Raw genomic sequence first — 19611 nt, forward strand, 5'->3', positions numbered from 1 at the left:
GATGAAAAGGAAAGTGCGCATATGATAATTGCCACAATCATCCACCCCCTTCTTTCCATACTCTGCCAAAAATTTTAAAAATAAATAAATAAATAATAACAACTTAAACTCTCAAGACAAGTTAACCCCTTGATTAATTACAGAACAAATTTAGCGCAAAAAAAGTACAAAATTAACCTCCTTAAAAGGTCTGTAAGTTAATTCAATTCTTCAAATTTGATGAATTCCGGTGATCGTAAAAAGACGCAGATTTTCGGGGATGAGAAGGGGCAAAACGACGACGGATCACAAAGGCTCGACCTTTTACGGCTATGGTGAATTCGTACAAGATGAGCTTGTTGCCTCTTATGACTATGGTGAATTCCAACTTTTTAAACCGGAGAGAGACTGAAATTCCGAAGTTACCCCGGTTTATGAGACTTTTGCCGGCGGCTTATTGCCTTGGCAGGTGGAATTCTGGGTTTAAGATGGGGGTGATTTCGTAATTTCACGGAACTGGGGCGTGTAGACGGCGGGTTGAGGTGGAGATGATGATCTTTACTTCGTGGGCTCCAGCAGATCCCTTACAGGGATATCACATGGGTTACATTTCAAAAGGATCTAATCAAAAGAACACTCTGTGACATTGATAAAAAAAAAAATTTATCATTTATCCTTATTATGTTTTCTAATTACAAAAATATATCATTTGTTCAAAAGATAATAATATTCTATTTAAAAAATTAATAAATTCAAGCACTTCCACTTAAATTTCAAAAGGAAATCATTTTTCTTATCAAATTCTCCAACACAGATCCAAAAAAATTTCCTCTTCCATCTTTTTAAACATTGAAATCTCACAAAATTATCAAAATCTCGACAAAAAAATATTACTCACAGCCGGCACTCGAAATTGGTAAGTATAAATACAAATTTTTAATTTTATTTTAGTTAAATTAATACATTGTTTGAATCTTTAAATTTTATTTCAAAGTCTAATTTTAGAAAAATAAATTATTATAGTTTTAAACAGATATATAATTTTTTTAGCAAAAACGAGGAAAAAAATTCATCTGTTCAGAAAAAATCAACAAAATAGATAAGTCGATGGGTGTAGAAATGGACGAGTGAAAGACATGATTGTACTGCAATTGTGATAACATCAAGTACATCATATGCAAAAATGTACAACGAGATACAAAACTTGCCGAAAGTCGATCCCTCTGAGTACGACATAGAATTGGTGGGCGAGCATACATCCATTTCAATTCCACCTTAGAAGCTGAATTGAATGTTTTAATTGAACTGAACCAGAAACGTGCGATTTTTATTTGCGTAACTTTGATGAAGAAGAGTGTCCCCGAGAGTAAACACGAAGATTTCGATGGAGGGGATCGTAATGTGAATGAGTTTTGGGACATAGTGGACATAGTGCGTGATGATGTTGTGGTTATTCCAGAGACAGTTGTTCCTCACCATGATCTTACTGTTATACACAAAATTTGTTCGGTAGTTCAAGACAACGAAAGAAATAATGACTTTACAAATGAGAATTTCATTGATTTATCCCGTCTGAGACATGAGTCGAGTGAGAGCTCACAGGCTGGACCGAGTGCACGGTCCTCTAATTGTTCGCGTGTAGTCCCCGATGATGAAAATTTGTATGTCGAGCAACTGTTTGACACGAAAAAAGATTTGTAGGAAGTTGTTCATCGGATTGCTTTGAAACACAATTTTGAGTTTAAAGTGAAGAAATAAAACAAGTCGACTTACACAATTGTCTGTGTTGACGACAGTTGCCTTTGGCATTTGCGAGCAACGAAAATGGACAAGAATGAGTTCTTTGTAGTTCATAAGTATGCACGGGAACATACTTGCGAAGTTGGTATTCATCGAAATGATTACAGGCAAGCCCGATCATGGTTTATTGGTCAATAAGTGATGCACAAGTTTTAGGATCCACGAACAATTTATAGACCTTTAGACATTATTAATAACGTTCATCGAGAATACGGGGTGGTTATGAGCTATCAGAAGGTTTGGAAGGCCAAAGAATGCGTGTTTGAGGACTTGATGGGTTTGACCGAAGAGAGTTATGCTAAATTGGTCATGTATTTCTTTGTTTAGATGTTTATGTAATATTTATTTCAAAAGTTAATTATTCATTTCAATTGTTTAATTAACTATTTAATCAATTGTTTACTTAATGTCTAGCTAATTATTTAATTCAATCATTAATTTTAATTGTTTATTTAATTATTTATCGATTTTTTATTTAATGTGTAATTAATTATTTAAATCAATTGCAGTTTATTTAATATTGTTTATTTAATTATTTAAATTATGATTATTGTTTATTTAAATTGGTCGGGTTTTGCTATAATAATAGAAGAATTAATATTGGATCGATTTTTTTATTGAGAAGGATAACGAAAATCGCTTCAAGTATTTCTTCATGGCCCTTGGATAATGCGTTCGAGGATTTTGAAACGCAATGCGACCCCTAATCCTAGTCGACGGTACAATCCTTAAGGCGAGATATATGGACAAGTTGATTATTGCAACATGTCAAAATACTAACATTCAAATTTACCCTCTTGCATTGGGCAAAGTCAACGGAGAAAATGATCTTGCAATGCGTTGATTTTTCCCGAAGTTGAGGGAAATAATTGGGGATATCAAGAACCTTGCATTCGTAACCGACCGAGGACAGTCAATAATTAACGGTATCGCGGAAGTCTTCCCCGAAGTGCATCATGGTTATTGTATGTACCATATACAAGGAGATATGAAGACCAATTATCGAGTCAAGGGTATCGTTACGTTGTTTAGGAGAGCTGTAGCGCCTTACAGTTTTCAAGAGTTTGAAAAGTTTATGGTCAAAATAGAAAGTAAATCCTATGATGCATGAGAGTATCTGATAGAGATGGGATCGAACATTGGGAACGATCACATTTTTCAGGACGTCGATACAACATGATGACGTCGAACAATGTGGAGTCGCTCAATGCCTTATTCAAGAAGGATCGAGAGTTACCAATTCTCGCAATACTTGAGAACATTAGTGATAAGCTGCAACAGTGGTTTCATGATCATCGTAAGGAATCACAAAGTTGCACAAGTGTGCTAACCCCGGCTCAGGAAGATAAACTCTTCAAGACTCTAGAGGTGACGAGAAAAGTATATGTAGAACCACTAGATTAGTTTCGCTTCTCCGCGAGATATGCGCGTAATTTCGAATACATCGTCAACTTGAATGATAACACGTGGACGTATAGACAATTTTAGTTGGTGAGTTTTCCGTGTACACATACAGTAGCGGTGACTATGTATAGAGGAATTCCGCCACACACCTTATGCAGTGCTTATTACATGACTGGTTCTTGGAGAGCAGCATATGTCGAAACCATATTTCCTGTACTGAATGACGTCGAGTGGGAAGTTCCTGATCACATTCTCTTATTGAATAATTTGTTGCTACCAGCAGTTAGTCCACGTACTCCTGGACATACACGTACGTGTAGAATATCGTTGACCGGAGAAATTCTCCGGTCTCATAAGTGCGGCAGGTGTAGTGCAACAGGACATACCAGAAGATTTTGTATAAATCAGATCCCTCTGCATGACAACGTAACATATGTATAATTGAAGTTTATGTAATATTATTTATAACATTGATATTAATTATTTATACATATTCTTAATATTAATTATTTATGTTAATTATTAGATTTATTTTTTTATTTCAGTATTTCATTAATTAGTTTTATAGTATTTGAATTTTTTTAAAACACAGTGTGTTCTCCATAATATACTCAAATATTACAAATATGTTATGAAACATTTAAATAAACACATAAATTACAAAATAAAAATTAAATATTAAAAAAATAATATACATTTTACAATTATTTCGTAATTACAAATGAATGAATGAATGAAATATACAATACTTAAACGTTACAATATGTTCAATTATTTTTAAAAAACACGGCTCCAATAATTACGTATCACCATTAAAAACAAATAAATCACAAACTAATTTATTTTCCAATTTTGTATCCATGCCTGGTTGATTGCATCAATCTTCTATGCTACACTAAAAAATTCTATGTATTTGATGGCGAACATGCTGCAATCACCCATACAATTACAAAATATTGTATTAGCGCATCATCGTCTAACTAGAACGTAAGTTGTAAATTCAAAAAATAAAATAACAAACACTTATGATATTTACTGTCTCGCCGTCGTCGTGTCCCGCACGGTGGCTAATCTGTCCTGCATAGTAATGTTCGCTCGTCTAGCTAGCATGGGAACGATCACAGACATCGAATCCAGATTTTGCTCGAGCTGACGTTATGTCAGGTATGAATGATCGGAGTCATACACATACATAGTCGAGTTGGCGAATACAGTTTCCACTGTAATGTAGTGATAATTCACATATATCGGTATGTACAAATACGTACAACCCTCCCATGGTTCTCTCCTAACACTCGACCACGTCTCTACGACCCACTCCATCATGTACGTAGGCACCGTGTACTCGCTACCCATAGCTTGGAACGTCTAGTACTTAATGTCAACGGCACATATGAACTCCATGTTCAATATGAGTCGGCCAAGAATGTTGAACGATCTTGGATTTCTTTCAGCTCGATCTCGTAGCAAATTCGTGATGAAGTCAATGTACTGTATCAGGAAACACCAATTAAAAAATGAGTTATTTAATTTCATAAATTCAAAACTCAAAAATATGTATACGTAATAAATAAAAATATTACTACTTCAATTACATCGTCGGCGAGCCAAGCCTCCGAAGTGGTGATGTCGTAAAACTACTTGTAAGCGTCCGAGATCGTCTTATGAGCAATCATGCGGCTAGCTCTGAAAAAATAAGAAAAGAAATTGTTAAATAAAAATATAGATGTGTCAGCGTCTGCATAATGTACTAATCCTTAACAAATAGTACAATACTTACTCAGTCGTAATTGCTCTCCACTCCGTCTCGAACGCTTTCCACTTAGCGTGGTCCACCTCCCTAAATATATTTGGGTGCGTGCCATCGACGAACCTCCTCCTCTTCGTCTCCGCGATAAACGGAGAAATGACGTACTGTGATGGAGTCCTCAGCCTCTTGCCGACCACCAGCTTCGGCACGTCAACAGCACACGATACCCTTCCGATCTCCAGTACTTCCTCACCTACCATCGAGACCATCTCCTTCGTCCTCTCTGATACAAAAACTACGTCCAGCGAGTCTGACGTCTAAGATGGTACCCTCTCTGCCTCGGTTACTCCCTTCTCCTCCGATACCCTCACGACCTTCTCCTCCGGCACCCTCCCGACCTCCGTCTCAGGTACCCCCTCTTTGTTCGATACCCTCACGACCTCCGCCTCGGATACCCCCTTCTCCTCCGATACACTCACGACTTCCTCCTCCGACACCCTCCCAACCTTCGCCTCGGATACCCTTTCCTCCTCCGGCCCCCTCCCGACCTCCGTCTCAGGTACCCCCTCTTTGTTCGATACCCTCACGACCTCCGCCTCGGATACCCCCTTCTCCTCCGATACACTCACGACTTCCTCCTCCGACACCCTCCCAACCTTCGCCTCGGATACCCTTTCCTCCTCCGGCACCCTCCCGACCTCCGCCTCTGGTAACCTCTCCTCCCCTGACACCCGACCTCCTCCTCCGACACTCTCATGACCTCCTCTGGTACCTTCTCCACCTTAGGTACTCCCTCCGCCTCCGTCTCCATTGGAGCCTGATCCTTCATCTCCATCGGACCACCGAGATATGAAGCTAATGCATCATCCGATGGCCACAACGAGTCAACATACCCCATCTGACCTCCTCGTTCCTGATAATCACAGGTCCCTCCATCATGATAGCTGCTTCTCCCTCCGTCACCCCGTCCGTTCTGATAGCCGCCTGTCCCTCCACCACCCCTTCATCTTGATACTCGCCAGTCCCACACAGGCCTAATATGTCGCTCCGTATCGCTACGACCTCAGCATAATGGTCTCCTGTACCATCCCGACATCACGTCGTAAGTCAGCTACTTCACCTCGTAAGTCAACTACGTCGCCTCTGATCTCCATCATAAGTCGAAACATATCATCGATGGAAGCACCCTGACTACGTGCAGCAGATTCACATGGGAGGTGTCCGGATGCAGGAGGCGGTGATCTCATGTAGGGAGGTGACACTCTTGGAGGAGGTGACACCCTCGACGAAGGCGACATCCTCGGGGAATGTGACACTCTCGGCGGAGGGGAATGTGACACCCTTGGCGGAAGCGATATCTTCGGGGAATGTGACACTCGGCGGAGGTGATAATCGATGGTGCTGCTAAAAAAATAAACATTACAAATAAATAACTTAATTAAAAAATTATAACTATAATTAACATATTATATTTAATTAACATACCGTGTCCCGATCGACAATGGACTCAGGCCTCTCTCAAGCAGAACGATCAGTCAACAACTCACGGATATAATCTGATCCTCCTTCTCGATTGATGGTGTCAGCTCAGTGAGGACATCAAGCTGATATATTGACATTTCATCGAATTAGTGACCACGTATCGAGATTTCAAAAATGACATACAACAAAAAGCGCAAATATATAATACGTACCTCAGGATCGTTGAGAATAGTCGATAACTGGTTTGCAATGGCCTTGTATTGTGCTCGCCAGTGGTGCATCCAAAGGATGCATGTATTCTCTCTCCTCACATACTGACCAGCCAGGATGTAGACCCATATCTAGAGCAATTACGATTATTATATATAAAATTTAATAAAAAAAATAGATAACTCATTATGTTAAACATTTACTTGCAAAGCTAAGGCATGCCATATACATCGTACTTTTACATTCCGACCTATCTCCCCTAGGCATCGAATGTCTCCTTCTAAAGACGCGTAAAGTATCGACAAAACGTCTCTGCCCCCATGAATAGCTGTTGAACGTATCGATATCATCAACAACTTGCAAATGAAAAATGTCAATCGACGTCTTCATGTGATGACACCTCAGTACGCTCTCGAGTATAAATATCATCTTCAACTTCAACTTGTTGGACATCTGGTCACGTCTCCTGAATGCATCTCCTAACTGCGCCAGTGTCACTATTGTGTGCCCATTAAAATAATCATTCAACAGCCTATTGTCTGTCGGAATACTGGCCGTCGCTGTGTTTTCGCCCGTACATTTCAATCCAGTGATGAGGGCAAACTCGAATATGAAAAATGTAGCAACATTGCCCCCAAGATCAAAGTGGAGGGCATCTTCGTCAACTGGCTTAAGCAGCCGACATAGTAATGAATCGATCAATTGTCCATAAAACTGTACAGAGCGCAACGAATACGGGGGTCATAGGTAGGATCGACGTAATATCTCTGTGTGCTCCTCCTCTAATAAATCCAACACTGCTGTGAAGCTGGCAAAATTATAGTTCGACGTAATTTTGCCAGGAACCTGTCTTAACGCAATGTCCAAATGGTAATCCATCCTACAAAATTTCAAATGTTAGAACATTTGAAACATAACGTCACAAAATCCAACTAACCGAATTGTAAGTAAATATGCACAAAATAACAGATAATACAAAAAATGAATTAAAAATTAGACAACAAATTATAAAAAGCGAAAAACTAATTTTTGTAAAATTATTTATTTCATAGTTTATTTTAATCCGTGTTAGAAATTTATTTCAATTCTTTATTTAATTAAATTTGATTATTTATATTTAATTACTTATTTAAATAAATTATTTTGAATATTTATATTTCTTAGTTATTTAAATTGTTTATTTTTATTTAAATATCTATTATCTATTTCAATTGTTTATCTAAATTATTTATTTCAATTGTTTATTTGTTTATTTAACATTTATTTTAATTGTTTATTGAATGCTTAATTTTAATTATTTATTTTATTTGTTTATTTAATTATTTTCTTTAAATTATTTATTGAACATTTAAACGTAAATATGGAATTATTTGTTATATTTTTCTTTAGTTGTTTATTCGATATTTATTTTAATTATTAAATGAATATTTAATTATTTATTTTAAATGTTAGATATTTATTTCAATTGTTTATCTACATTTTAATTACTTACTTTGATTATTTTTATTTAAATGTTATTTATTTATTTTTTTCAATTGTTCATTTAAATTTTTTGATTTAATTATTTATATTGATAGATTATTTAAATTATTTATTGAACAAGTAACCGTAAATATTTAATTATTTATTTTAAATGTTAAAAATTTATTTCAATTAAATTCTAATTACATATTATGATTTTAACATTTATTCATTATTTATATTTTTCATTTATCATTTAAATAATCATTTAATTATTATTTAAATGTTCCTTATTTGTTTTTCTGCATTTTAATTATTTATTCCAATTATTTTTCATTTATTTGTTTCAATTGTTCATTTAAATTATTTGATTTAATTACTTATATTGATTTATTATTTAAATTATTTATTGAACAAGTAAACGTAAATATTTAATTAATTATTTTAAATGCTAGAAATTTATTTCAGTTAAATTTTAATTACATATTTTGAATATTAACATTTATTCATTATTTACATTTTTCATTTATCATTTAGATAATAATTAAATTATTATCATTTAAGTAATAATTAAATTATTATTTATTTTTGTGTATTTAAATTATTTATGGAATACACGAAACAGATGGCACAGGGTCGTCTGGGCCTCTTGTCCTCGGCTGTGTAATCATTCTAGGTGTCGGAGATCGCCATTTCGACGATCTACGGCCCAAAAAACCTAAAAAAAATGTCATTTCTAGTAATTTTATATAATCTGCAAAGATTTCTACCACGATTTTCAACAAAATAAATCTTCAACATCCAGGTTTAAAGATTAATGGGGGGAAAATAAACAAAACTTACCTTCTTCACCTCTAATGGTGGCCGGTCGGTCTCTTTCCAAGAAAAAGTCGTCGATTTCCTTACTATTTCTTCACCTCTTTCTACAAACATCGGTTTAAGAGTGATTTATTAGGGGCAATATTGAATTTTCATTGTTTTTAGGGTTTTACAGATTTTTCAAATTTTTTTTTTAAAACAGTAGCCAACGGCCATTTTGGAAACTGTCTCTTTTTGGTGGTTATCTGCCACCATTTCCTCAATATCACATGGGGTGGGATCGGTTTTTTTTTTTTTTTTTTCATTTTTTATTACATCGAGGCCGATCCATGTGAGGGCTCTATAAAACCCCTATGAGTAAAAGCCCTGAACACATGGCTTTTTCCTTACTTCGTTCAGGCTACCTACTGATATGTCAATGCAGCAACCGCGACGATTTGAGTTTAAAAATTGGAATCTATGTTATTTTCTTAAATTAATTTTAAAAGAAAACAAAAATTATCGGTATTATCTAGTCGAATCAAGATTTCTCGCTTGACTGTGAATTAATTCTATATGAAAGTGTTCAATGAATTATAATTTATTTTTAATAATATTAAAGTAATAATATATTTGGTTTATAATCAGTACTTTAGATTATTAACTAAACTTAGTAGGATTTGGTCTCAGGAATATGCTATACGTACATCAGGATGTTCATAACAGTGTACACCCCTACATATAGAGGGGGATCACTTCGAATAAAATATAATTTATTCAAAGTGGATCCCCCTCTATGTGAGAGAAAGGACACCGCATTATATACAAATAGCATATTCCTTTGGTCTAGATTGATTTTAGATTGAGTAATATCATTCATAATCGCTCACTACGATAATCATCCTATGTGACATTCTATATGACAGTTTGTGATTTAATATATTAATGTGGTAATTTTTTCTTGCCTCATACATCAAATTATTAATCGTCACATTTATGCTACGTATAACGATTACGATAGTGAGTTACTACAAATAACATTATTCTTTTAGATTAGACAGAAAATTAATGAAATATGCATGTCAATTTTATAGAAAATGTCAAATTTTAAAATTGGGACAATTACAGTTGCAGTCCCAAACCTTTGATTTTTTTTTTTTTTTTTTCAAACTTTTTCTTAACCTTCAGTTTGTGCTATCAGCGATCCCAAACCTTTGAAAAATTAGCACATGGGGCCAAATGGATGGATTTGACCGTTAGTTGAACTGAAATGAAAAAATTGAATATTTTGATCAATTTAAATAAGGACATTTTTGTCAATCACATATTAATAAATGAAATAATTAAAATCACATATTTATAAAATGATCTTCTTCTTCCCAACAACCATCCACCTCATCCCAATCTAAAATCCAACCCCACAGTGTGGGCGTCGCGATCCCCACCACCCCACCATATCGTCACCACCACAACCACCATTGGCACAAACAAACCCACAACCCATTGCAAGTTCTAGCACTCTATGAAGATGATGAACCCAAAAGCAACAAATATGGAGGATTTTAAAAATCGACGAACACCCTTTTTCAATACAATCATCGGGGAACACCCTTATTCAAAAATCTACATTTGCTTGTTTTTAGGTTGAGAACACCCGTGACTGAACCAAATGTAATATCATATTTAAATTATGATATTTGATATTAACATTATAGTTGAAGTTGATGTTGGGATATTTTAATTGATTGAATGTTCAAGAAAATTTTAGTTCTTATTAATGTTATTTATAATTGCTTTCTTTTACTTTCAAAATTGTTTATGATTGTGGGTAAGAATTGATATGATGTGAATATGTGGAAGTTATGGAACCATTAGTGTTGTTGTTGATAATCAACTTTCTCATTGTTTTAATATTTTGATTGTTAATATAATTTTTTTTACAACCTCTTTTTTTATTGTTGAAAAGAAAGGCAACTAAATTTTAATTCTGTCAATGATTTTTTATTGATAAAAATAATAAAACGACACATCAAGTAGTTGTTGAAATAAATTAATTGGTTGTTAATATTAATTTTTAACGACTATTATTTTGGTTGTTGAAATGAAAGGTTACTAAAATTTGGTTACTTTCATTGTATTATAACAACAAAAATAGTTGATACAACAACCAAACAAGTGGTTGTTAAAAAAGAAATTGTTGTCAATGCAAATTTTTTACGACCATTTGTTTAGTTGTTGAAACAATACTTTTGACGACCAAATATATTTTTAGTCGTTAAATACAATTGCCGACACCTCTTTGCCGACCAATGAGCGACCAATTGATTTTGGTCGTTGAATGTGATCAACAACCAAAAATGTACATTCTATGACCATTTATTTGGTTGTTAAAGGTGATATTTCCTATAGTGATTATTAGTTTGGACTTATTCTGTAAAGGTGTCTTGATATATATAAAATCTTATAAGCAATTTTATTTTATTTCTATGTAATTACATCAGGTTGATTTGCTATCTTGATTCATTACCCTGCCAGACATCAAATAATTATTGTTGGACTAAATTGACATTTTACCTCTACTAATTATTTTTTCACTCAAGACACAAATTTATTCAACAGTTACCTGACAATCAAAACCCAGTAACACTTCATTGTCGTCAAGTACTGAGCTTAGATTAAAATTGATTCCAAGAAAATACTTAAGTGATGACTAATTTCTTACGTGATTTATCATTTACTACTTTGCTTATTTTCAGTTTCAAATGTACCGGGGTATTTGTTTCGATAATTAGATCTCACTCATTGACATATCAAAGACTGTAGAGTTCATGAATAGAAACACGATATGCATATAAAAGATTATAAAGATAATTAACAAAGCAGTCAAAGTGGAATTTAATTTTCTCAAGAGGGATAATGTATTAGAATTATTTTTATACAAAATGATTGTGTCCCATATACCCCGAATAACAAAATGTACTAATGTTGTTAATCTTGATATGCTCTTGCAATGGTCAAGATAAGCCACATACCCGTGTTGGTAGAGTAAAAATATAATAGCCTTGACAGATTAAAGTGACAACCTTAATAAATTTTTTGATCAAGATTAAAGTGACAACCTTAATAAATTTTTTGATCAACATATAAAATAGTATGTTCTATTCTAACGATCGTATTTTGTATTTCACTCGTTAATCAAAGGCACTTATACACGTGCTCAAAATAATGCAATTCCTTTTCAGAAAATAACCCTCTTATTTATTAAGTAACAATCAAACAACTTATTTTATTACAATAAAGTTCTAATACTTTTGGTTACATATCTCAACAAAATATTGTTGAATATTTTTGGATCATCGATTGCCAACTCAATCATGCACTGATCATTAGATTGCGGGAAATTAAAAATCGAAGTGAATTACAAAGGCGGAGTCAAAATCCAGAGCCAAGGAAATTTGCACTGGGATAATACGTAAAAGAAAAAACAAATCCTAATTCATTTTACATATAAAAAGGTAAATGGGTTTGCATCTCTGCCCCTTTTAGTATAAAATTAGTTTAACTCAATCAAAACCCAAAAATTGAGCAATGCACTAACAAATCTTCATTTATTCTTTTGTAGCTTGGGTATAACCCACATAGGTCGAATAGATCTAAATGCTTAGCACTCTCTTTGGGTGTATTCAATTGAAACTTTCAATAACTGTTTGGGATTTAAAAAGTTTAGGAGCACTCAATTGAGACTTTTTGAAACTCTCTAAAAAACATGGTGTATTCAGTTGAGACTCTCTAATTTCATTTAAATTTATAAAAGATTCACGAAATTCATAAAAATTATCACTTAAAAAAAGTCTATTAAAGTCTTTAAAAATCTCAATTGAATACACCCCCCTTCAGTGTCTAGTCTTGATCTTGCTCCCTTCTCACACTATTTCTCACCATTGAAAGAGAGATTTAAAATTTCGAGAAACTTTTTGATCATTCTCTTATTAGGGTTGCGGATGCCCCATACACAAGTCGAGGTAGAGGATCATTGAAATCTCTACATAGGGAAACTACGTGTACTAAGTTACTAACGATAGAATTTGATATATTCTTCAATTTAAGAGTTTGGATTATTATTCTCAGTGGAATCGAATCCCAAAACTCATAAGTGGCGCTTGTGATATTGATGCGTACGTGGATAAGTAAGGTCAGTCGTCCAGTGGTCTAGAAACCCTACAAAACTGGTCTTTGAGATAGTTTAGGAGCAGGCCAGTTATGGGCACTTGCTCCCCGACTTTAGTTCAGTGCCTTTTAGTACCCAAAATTTCTCTTTTGTTGCGATAGACACCATGCATGGCCAAGAATTTCAATGGGTGACGAAAAGCCTGAAAAAAGGAGAAGAAACTGGCTTTTCAATTTTGAGATTTCTCCATACTAGTATGGCTTTGATTTTTTGGGAAATACCTTTAGTCTTTACAAGGCCATTTCATTTAGACGATTGTGAAAGCAATGACATCTTTTAATTTTGACAAAAATACTTGTTCTCGCTTAAAAATCGACTCTTGGTCGAGTATACAACATTTGACACCTAATGAATTATTAGTTTCTTTCTCTCGCGTCTTCCTCACAAAACTCTTGAACTTCAAAAACTAAAATCTTCTGTGGATGGACGACGTGAATTAGGGATAATTGCAATCGTGGTCACATATTTTTCAACTTGTTGTAATTTTTTTCTTAACTTACATTTGTTGCAATTGCAGTTTCAAACCTTTCGCTCTTGAGTGACGGAAGGACATATGGACGATTTCCATCTATATGTTCATTAGTTAACCAGAAAAATGACGATCAAATTTTTAACAATTTTAAAAAGGGTAATATAGTAATTTATATTTTTTTTTACATATTAGTATTCCTTTGAATCTGAGGCGACTCCGAGAGTGTGCAAGTTAAGCGACCGCACAAGGTCTCAACATTAAAGGGGCACCAAATTTATTTATTTATTACTATATACATATATGTATAATTATATGTTTAAAATATCTTATTAATTTTAAAACTTAAAATTATTTTTATTATGTTAAGTTAAATGGCACAATATTTATGAAAAGAAGAGTAAAAAAAAAAACTATAATACGAATATTTTTTTAATTTAACATATTATTGAAAATAAAATTTATTTATTTTTTAATCTTAAACTATCTTACTTTCAAAAAGAAATATATTTTAAATAATCTATTTTACTTGCTCAATCTCATATGTCCAATTAGCTTCATTAATCAATTACCAACCTAACAAGACAATAAGCAACCCAAAATCCAAATGATTATAGTGAAGAATGAGAAGTTAATCCCAAATTCCTTTTCGCCATTTCCCCTCTCTCACCATTTAATCCATAATGAAAAGTCAAATAGAGAAAAGAAGGAACTATATCATCAGTTTTTTTTGCTTGCTTTACCATAGTAAAATCTACATCATCACATCACCATTTTAGAAGGGAAGCACCAATAGTGTGTGATTCTAATGTGTGGGAGAATGTGATTCCCTGTACGTTATTTGGCCTGTTTGATTCCCGTTTTTCAAATAAAATACATTTTGAAATAATAGATTGATGAGGAATGTGCGGTTAAAAAATACAGAAAATTTTTAGATTTGAATGTAATATTATTTTATTGAAAATTGTGTGGTTAAAAAAAAAAAAATATATATATATATATATATATATATATATATATTGAAATAATGAGAATTATACAAGAACTCAATTTCTCAAAATTTTTTGAACTGATATTATTATGAAAGCGTATATAACTAATATATATATATATATTGAAATAATGAGAATTATACAAGAACTCAATTTCTCAAAATTTTTTGAACTGATATTATTATGAAAGCGTATATAACTAATATATATATATATATTGAAATAATGAGAATTATACAAGAACTCAATTTCTCAAAATTTTTTGAACTGATATTATTATGAAAGCGTATATAACTAATATATATATATATATTGAAATAATGAGAATTATACAAGAACTCAATTTCTCAAAATTTTTTGAACTGATATTATTATGAAAGCGTATATAACTAGTGATTATTTATAGGTTAATATATCTATAATAAAATATTTTTATGATTTTAGTAAATTATTTTAACTTTAACTCACGTCTCTCTCACTATTAGTTATTAATTTTAACCCGCACGTCCCTCAATTATATGTGACAGCAAACGCCGAATAGGATAACGTTAGAAAGGGGACCTCATTAATATATGACATTTGAAAAATTCTTCAAACGTAAGCACTTAAAATGACGTTAACTTTTTCTTTAGGAAATGAAAAAAATACTTGACCATCTAATTAATTAAGAGAAAAATATTTATAAATGATGTTGTGTCTAACTTGTCAATATATAATGATATGACGAAACAAATGTTGAAAATTAAAAATCATAATTAATAACTATTCCAAAAAATTAATTTTTTAACCGTTATTTCACTATTTCAGCTGTTATTTTTTACTTCTTCTCTCACAAATAGAACTCATTTTCTCTCTAATAGTCAAGAAATCAATTTTTATAATCACTACCGAACAGATCATATATTTCATGGATAGAAATCAATTCGCGGAACATGTAAGATTTATATGTCATCTTTTGTCACTATATTAATTTGTTATGATGAAAAGAAGTTTACAAGAGTAAATTGCAAATCATATATTTTCTAACATCTCTATTTTATGATGATAACACAAAACTTTAATGACGGCTTTCTATTTATAAGATAAATTAGGATAAAATTGAAATTAAATGCATATTGATTTCGTACAATGACAATAATTAAGCTCCATAATTTAACAGCAAAAAAAAAAAAAAACCCAATTAATCCAATTAAATGTCCTTGATCTTAAGACATGACAATGTTTCATATTAGTAGTCAATTATTACAAAAATTCTCCTTTATCCAAGTCTTGAATTGACTATAAAACATATAGACGATTTTGTAATATTAGAAGTATTATCACGTCTTAGCCATTTGATTACGAAATTCTATCCTATTCTTGTTTGTGGCTTTCTATTTTCTTTTTCGAACTAGATGCCACGAATCTTAACATGGAAAAAGAAGGATGTCCCAATTGGATAAATCCAACTTCTTCTCCAACTCAAAATATTCTTCCTAGACAGATACGTCACAAATTAAGTTACATGGATCACATTTTAATCTTCTTAATTATCTTAAATTATCCAAAATATGGTTAAAAAAAATCAAAATTGAAGAAGGTGTTTAAAAAGCGATCAAACTTCCTTTTCAATAGATTTGAATCTACAACCAGTCAATTAACAATCGATCAAATTAATTTTTGGGAAACAATCGCCTTAAGAAAGTCGACAGTCGCAATTTGAACTATTATCCTCTTCGAAGGGTCACATTATATAGCCTTTAAGACAAAACACCTAGTTAAGTTTTTGAGGAAAATGGTCTTAGGTAAGCCAACTTTGTTTTCTTCTTTGGATTAACAAACTAATAAACTTATTGGTGGCTCAAAATCACGTTAAATACAACTCAATAGGAGCAAAAGATTAAGCCCTTGTTTGGAAAAATTTATAAATGGTTTATAATCAGCCAAATTGTTTTTTGTTCACATACTACACGAAATTCAAAAGTACTATTTATTTATCAAACATTCGTTTTAATCTATGTATATTTAACCGTTTATAAATAATTGTAGATTAAATTCACTTATCTAAATAATTATTTTATCTTATAATCACTTTAATCATAGATTAAATCGAAGCCCTTCAAAGGACGCTTATGTAACAACAATTTTGCTCGGTACAGCCCCTCACAATGAGGTACCCACAATTATTTTATTCATGTGTACCCCCTGAACACGTAAGGAGAATGTATTGTTGGGTTGTATGCCCATCTAGTATAAAAATAACAATAATTTTTTATATTGAATAAAATTATGTTTACTTTATTTATTGCATTTATTAATTATTGAGTATGCAGAATTAAAATGCCTATGATCACTTGTGATATTATGAGTTGGGTACTTGCGTTGAAAAGTACGGTGTGAAACAACTTGTATTTTGATTATAAATAAATATATAAGGATTGACACCTTATATTGGAAGGTTGTAGTGTTGATCAATTCACGGTTTGTGTTTGTGATTTGTCCTTATCACAAAAATAGTTAAATATGACACTAGTGCATTTGGAGTGTATTGAACGGATCACGTGTCGAATTTAATTCTATAGTATGATCGTACGGAGAATTAAATTCTACTTGACCGCTGTATATTTCATCTGAATCCTTTGACAGGATTATGTATATCTTTCCACGATTTTAATTGTACTTTAATTCATCAATGTGCGTGATCAATTTGATTGGTCAAATATCTTGATGAGTTGGGAACTTGAGAATGAGCGGAGTAGAGAATATGAATTCGTGTCGGGAACCATCACCCTAAAAATGGGTAGATTGACTACTTAAGTATTTTCTGTTGAACGGTTAAAATCTGAGCTCAATGTTTAGCGACGGCTAAACTTCGACATCTGTGTTTTGTTCATAGGATCGTTGAAGAAAATGAAATTTAAGTTAGTGAGATAAAGGAAGGAAACGGTCATTTATGCTTATACCTAATTATCGGATCTCAAAGGGAGTAAAATACATATACGGTATGTCAGAGGAAAGTATTACAGATTTATTAGTTTCTGTGATCTTATATATTCCAAGAGTGAAGTCTTTTGCCTTTAGTGAAAAAAACAAATACTAATAATTAGATTAGGTGGTCTATGGTCGACTAGACAGGATCTAATTATTGGAGCTTGGAAAATATATATCCGATTAGGTCCCCGTGGTAGTTCCATAAAGTATTGGAACTTAATTACGGTAATTATAATAGTTTTGGGCTTAATTGTAATTACAATGAAGTTTTGTACTTGACTGTAATTACTATGAAATTTATAAACTTAATTGTATTTGTAATTAAAGTTCTAGAACTACACGTACAATTAAATGTAAACTAATTAGAATTGAACTTAAATTAGAACTTCTACTTAGGTTTTAATTAGAACTCTTGTTTGAATGTGAAATTATAATTGTACTAGAATTGTATCATTTTTTTTCTCTATAATTAGAGATAAAAAGAACAGAAAAATACTACAACATTCATAATTTCATAAGATTCAAATTTGTAGAGAGAAAAAGAGAGAGAAAACGTATTATTTTCTTGTTGTCCAAAATTCAAGAATTAGTTTCTTGATTAATTGAAAGAAGGTGCCCACACACCGGTGTAGTCTTTACGTTGGAGAATACCATAAAAGGTTTGAATGTTTGAAGCACCAGGATACTTTTAATTAAAGGAGACAGAAGTTCGCGGATCAGAGTTAATTCAAGGTTGATTATTGAACTTAGGTAGAATTCGAATTTTTTAATTTTGTTATAACATACACGTGAATATCTAGACAATCTTACTTATTGAATTAAAAAAAAATTTAATTTTTGATTAAATTCGTTTTCGCATTCCAACATGGTAATGTTTACAAGTGGCTTTCTCCATATAACAATTCCCGTATGCCGAGATTCGTTATCGTGCAAATTTTGTGGTACTACACATCAATCAGTGTCAAATCAAACATCAAATTTTACAACCAAACAAAAAAAGAAAATCAAAATATCTTATCTAAAAAACATCCACTCACCATTTGATAAGGATTAAAATATAGATTTTAATTTAAGTCAAAATTAACAATAAATTTTAACCACATAATTTATTGATTTCACAACTTCAATTACATATTTCATTAACTTTTATCAGAATCAACTAAAAATCTATTTTTAATCCCCAACAACGTTAATTCCATCAACATTATTCTTCCTTCCAATATATTGTTATCATTTCCTTTGTAGGAGAAAAAACACCCCACGCCACTTTCACCACAAAAAATTCTATATAAATGTTCTCATGCAGCTTCCATTTTCCTCACAGCAAAACCAAAGTACTCTCCTAGCAATCCTTACAGCTTCTGTTTTATCAGAAACCCTTCAAGCCTTGTTGCATCAATGGATAGGGTGAGAAATATTGTGTCAGAAAAGCCAGTGGTGATCTTCAGCAAGAGTTCTTGTTGCATGAGCCACACCATTAAGTCTCTCATCTGCGATTTTGGCGTAAACCCGGCGGTTTACGAGCTGGATGAGATCCCGAGAGGCCGGGAAATCGAGGCGGCTATGTCGAGGCTTGGCAACAACCCCACCGTCCCGGCCGTGTTTATCGGTGGCAAATTTATTGGGGGAGCTAATGAAGTTATGAGTCTTCATCTCAAAAGATTATTGAAGCCAAAGCTCATAGAAGCTGGTGCCTTATGGGTTTAAAGATTATTGCACCTTTTAAAAAAATAAAAAATAAAATTTATCCGGCACTAATGATAATTAATTAATGCATTTTTTTTGCATTAATTTAATGGTAGTAATAAGAAGTCGGATTAGAGGGAAGTTTTTGAGAGAAAGTGAGAGGGCATGCAGTTTTATCTAACAATACTAACTAGTGAATTACTATGTGTACTTGTTGAGGAGCTTTTTTTGGTGAAGCTGCTTATGCTTTTGATTAGTAATAAACTTCATGTTTGAGTAATTAAATTTTTTATTCGCAATTTTAATAGAACCCGTTCGGCATGTTGAGTACGTTCAATCTTCAATCTAACAAGTAGGAAGATAACGGCGTGGTCACAAGTAA

At 32.6% G+C, this 19611-nt stretch overlaps 1 protein-coding gene across 1 annotated transcript; it reads left to right on the forward strand.

Annotated features, from left to right (window-relative positions):
• Window positions 1–18822: 18822 nt before the first annotated feature.
• LOC111392322 (monothiol glutaredoxin-S2-like) lies at window positions 18823–19611 on the forward strand. Its single transcript, XM_023017637.1, has one exon. The coding sequence runs from the start codon at window positions 18942–18944 to the stop codon at window positions 19248–19250; it is 309 nt and encodes a 102-aa protein (XP_022873405.1). The 5' UTR covers window positions 18823–18941; the 3' UTR covers window positions 19251–19611.

Source organism: Olea europaea, unplaced genomic scaffold (assembly GCF_002742605.1).
Source record: "Olea europaea var. sylvestris unplaced genomic scaffold, O_europaea_v1 scaffold920, whole genome shotgun sequence".
Classification (NCBI taxonomy): Eukaryota; Viridiplantae; Streptophyta; class Magnoliopsida; order Lamiales; family Oleaceae; genus Olea; species Olea europaea.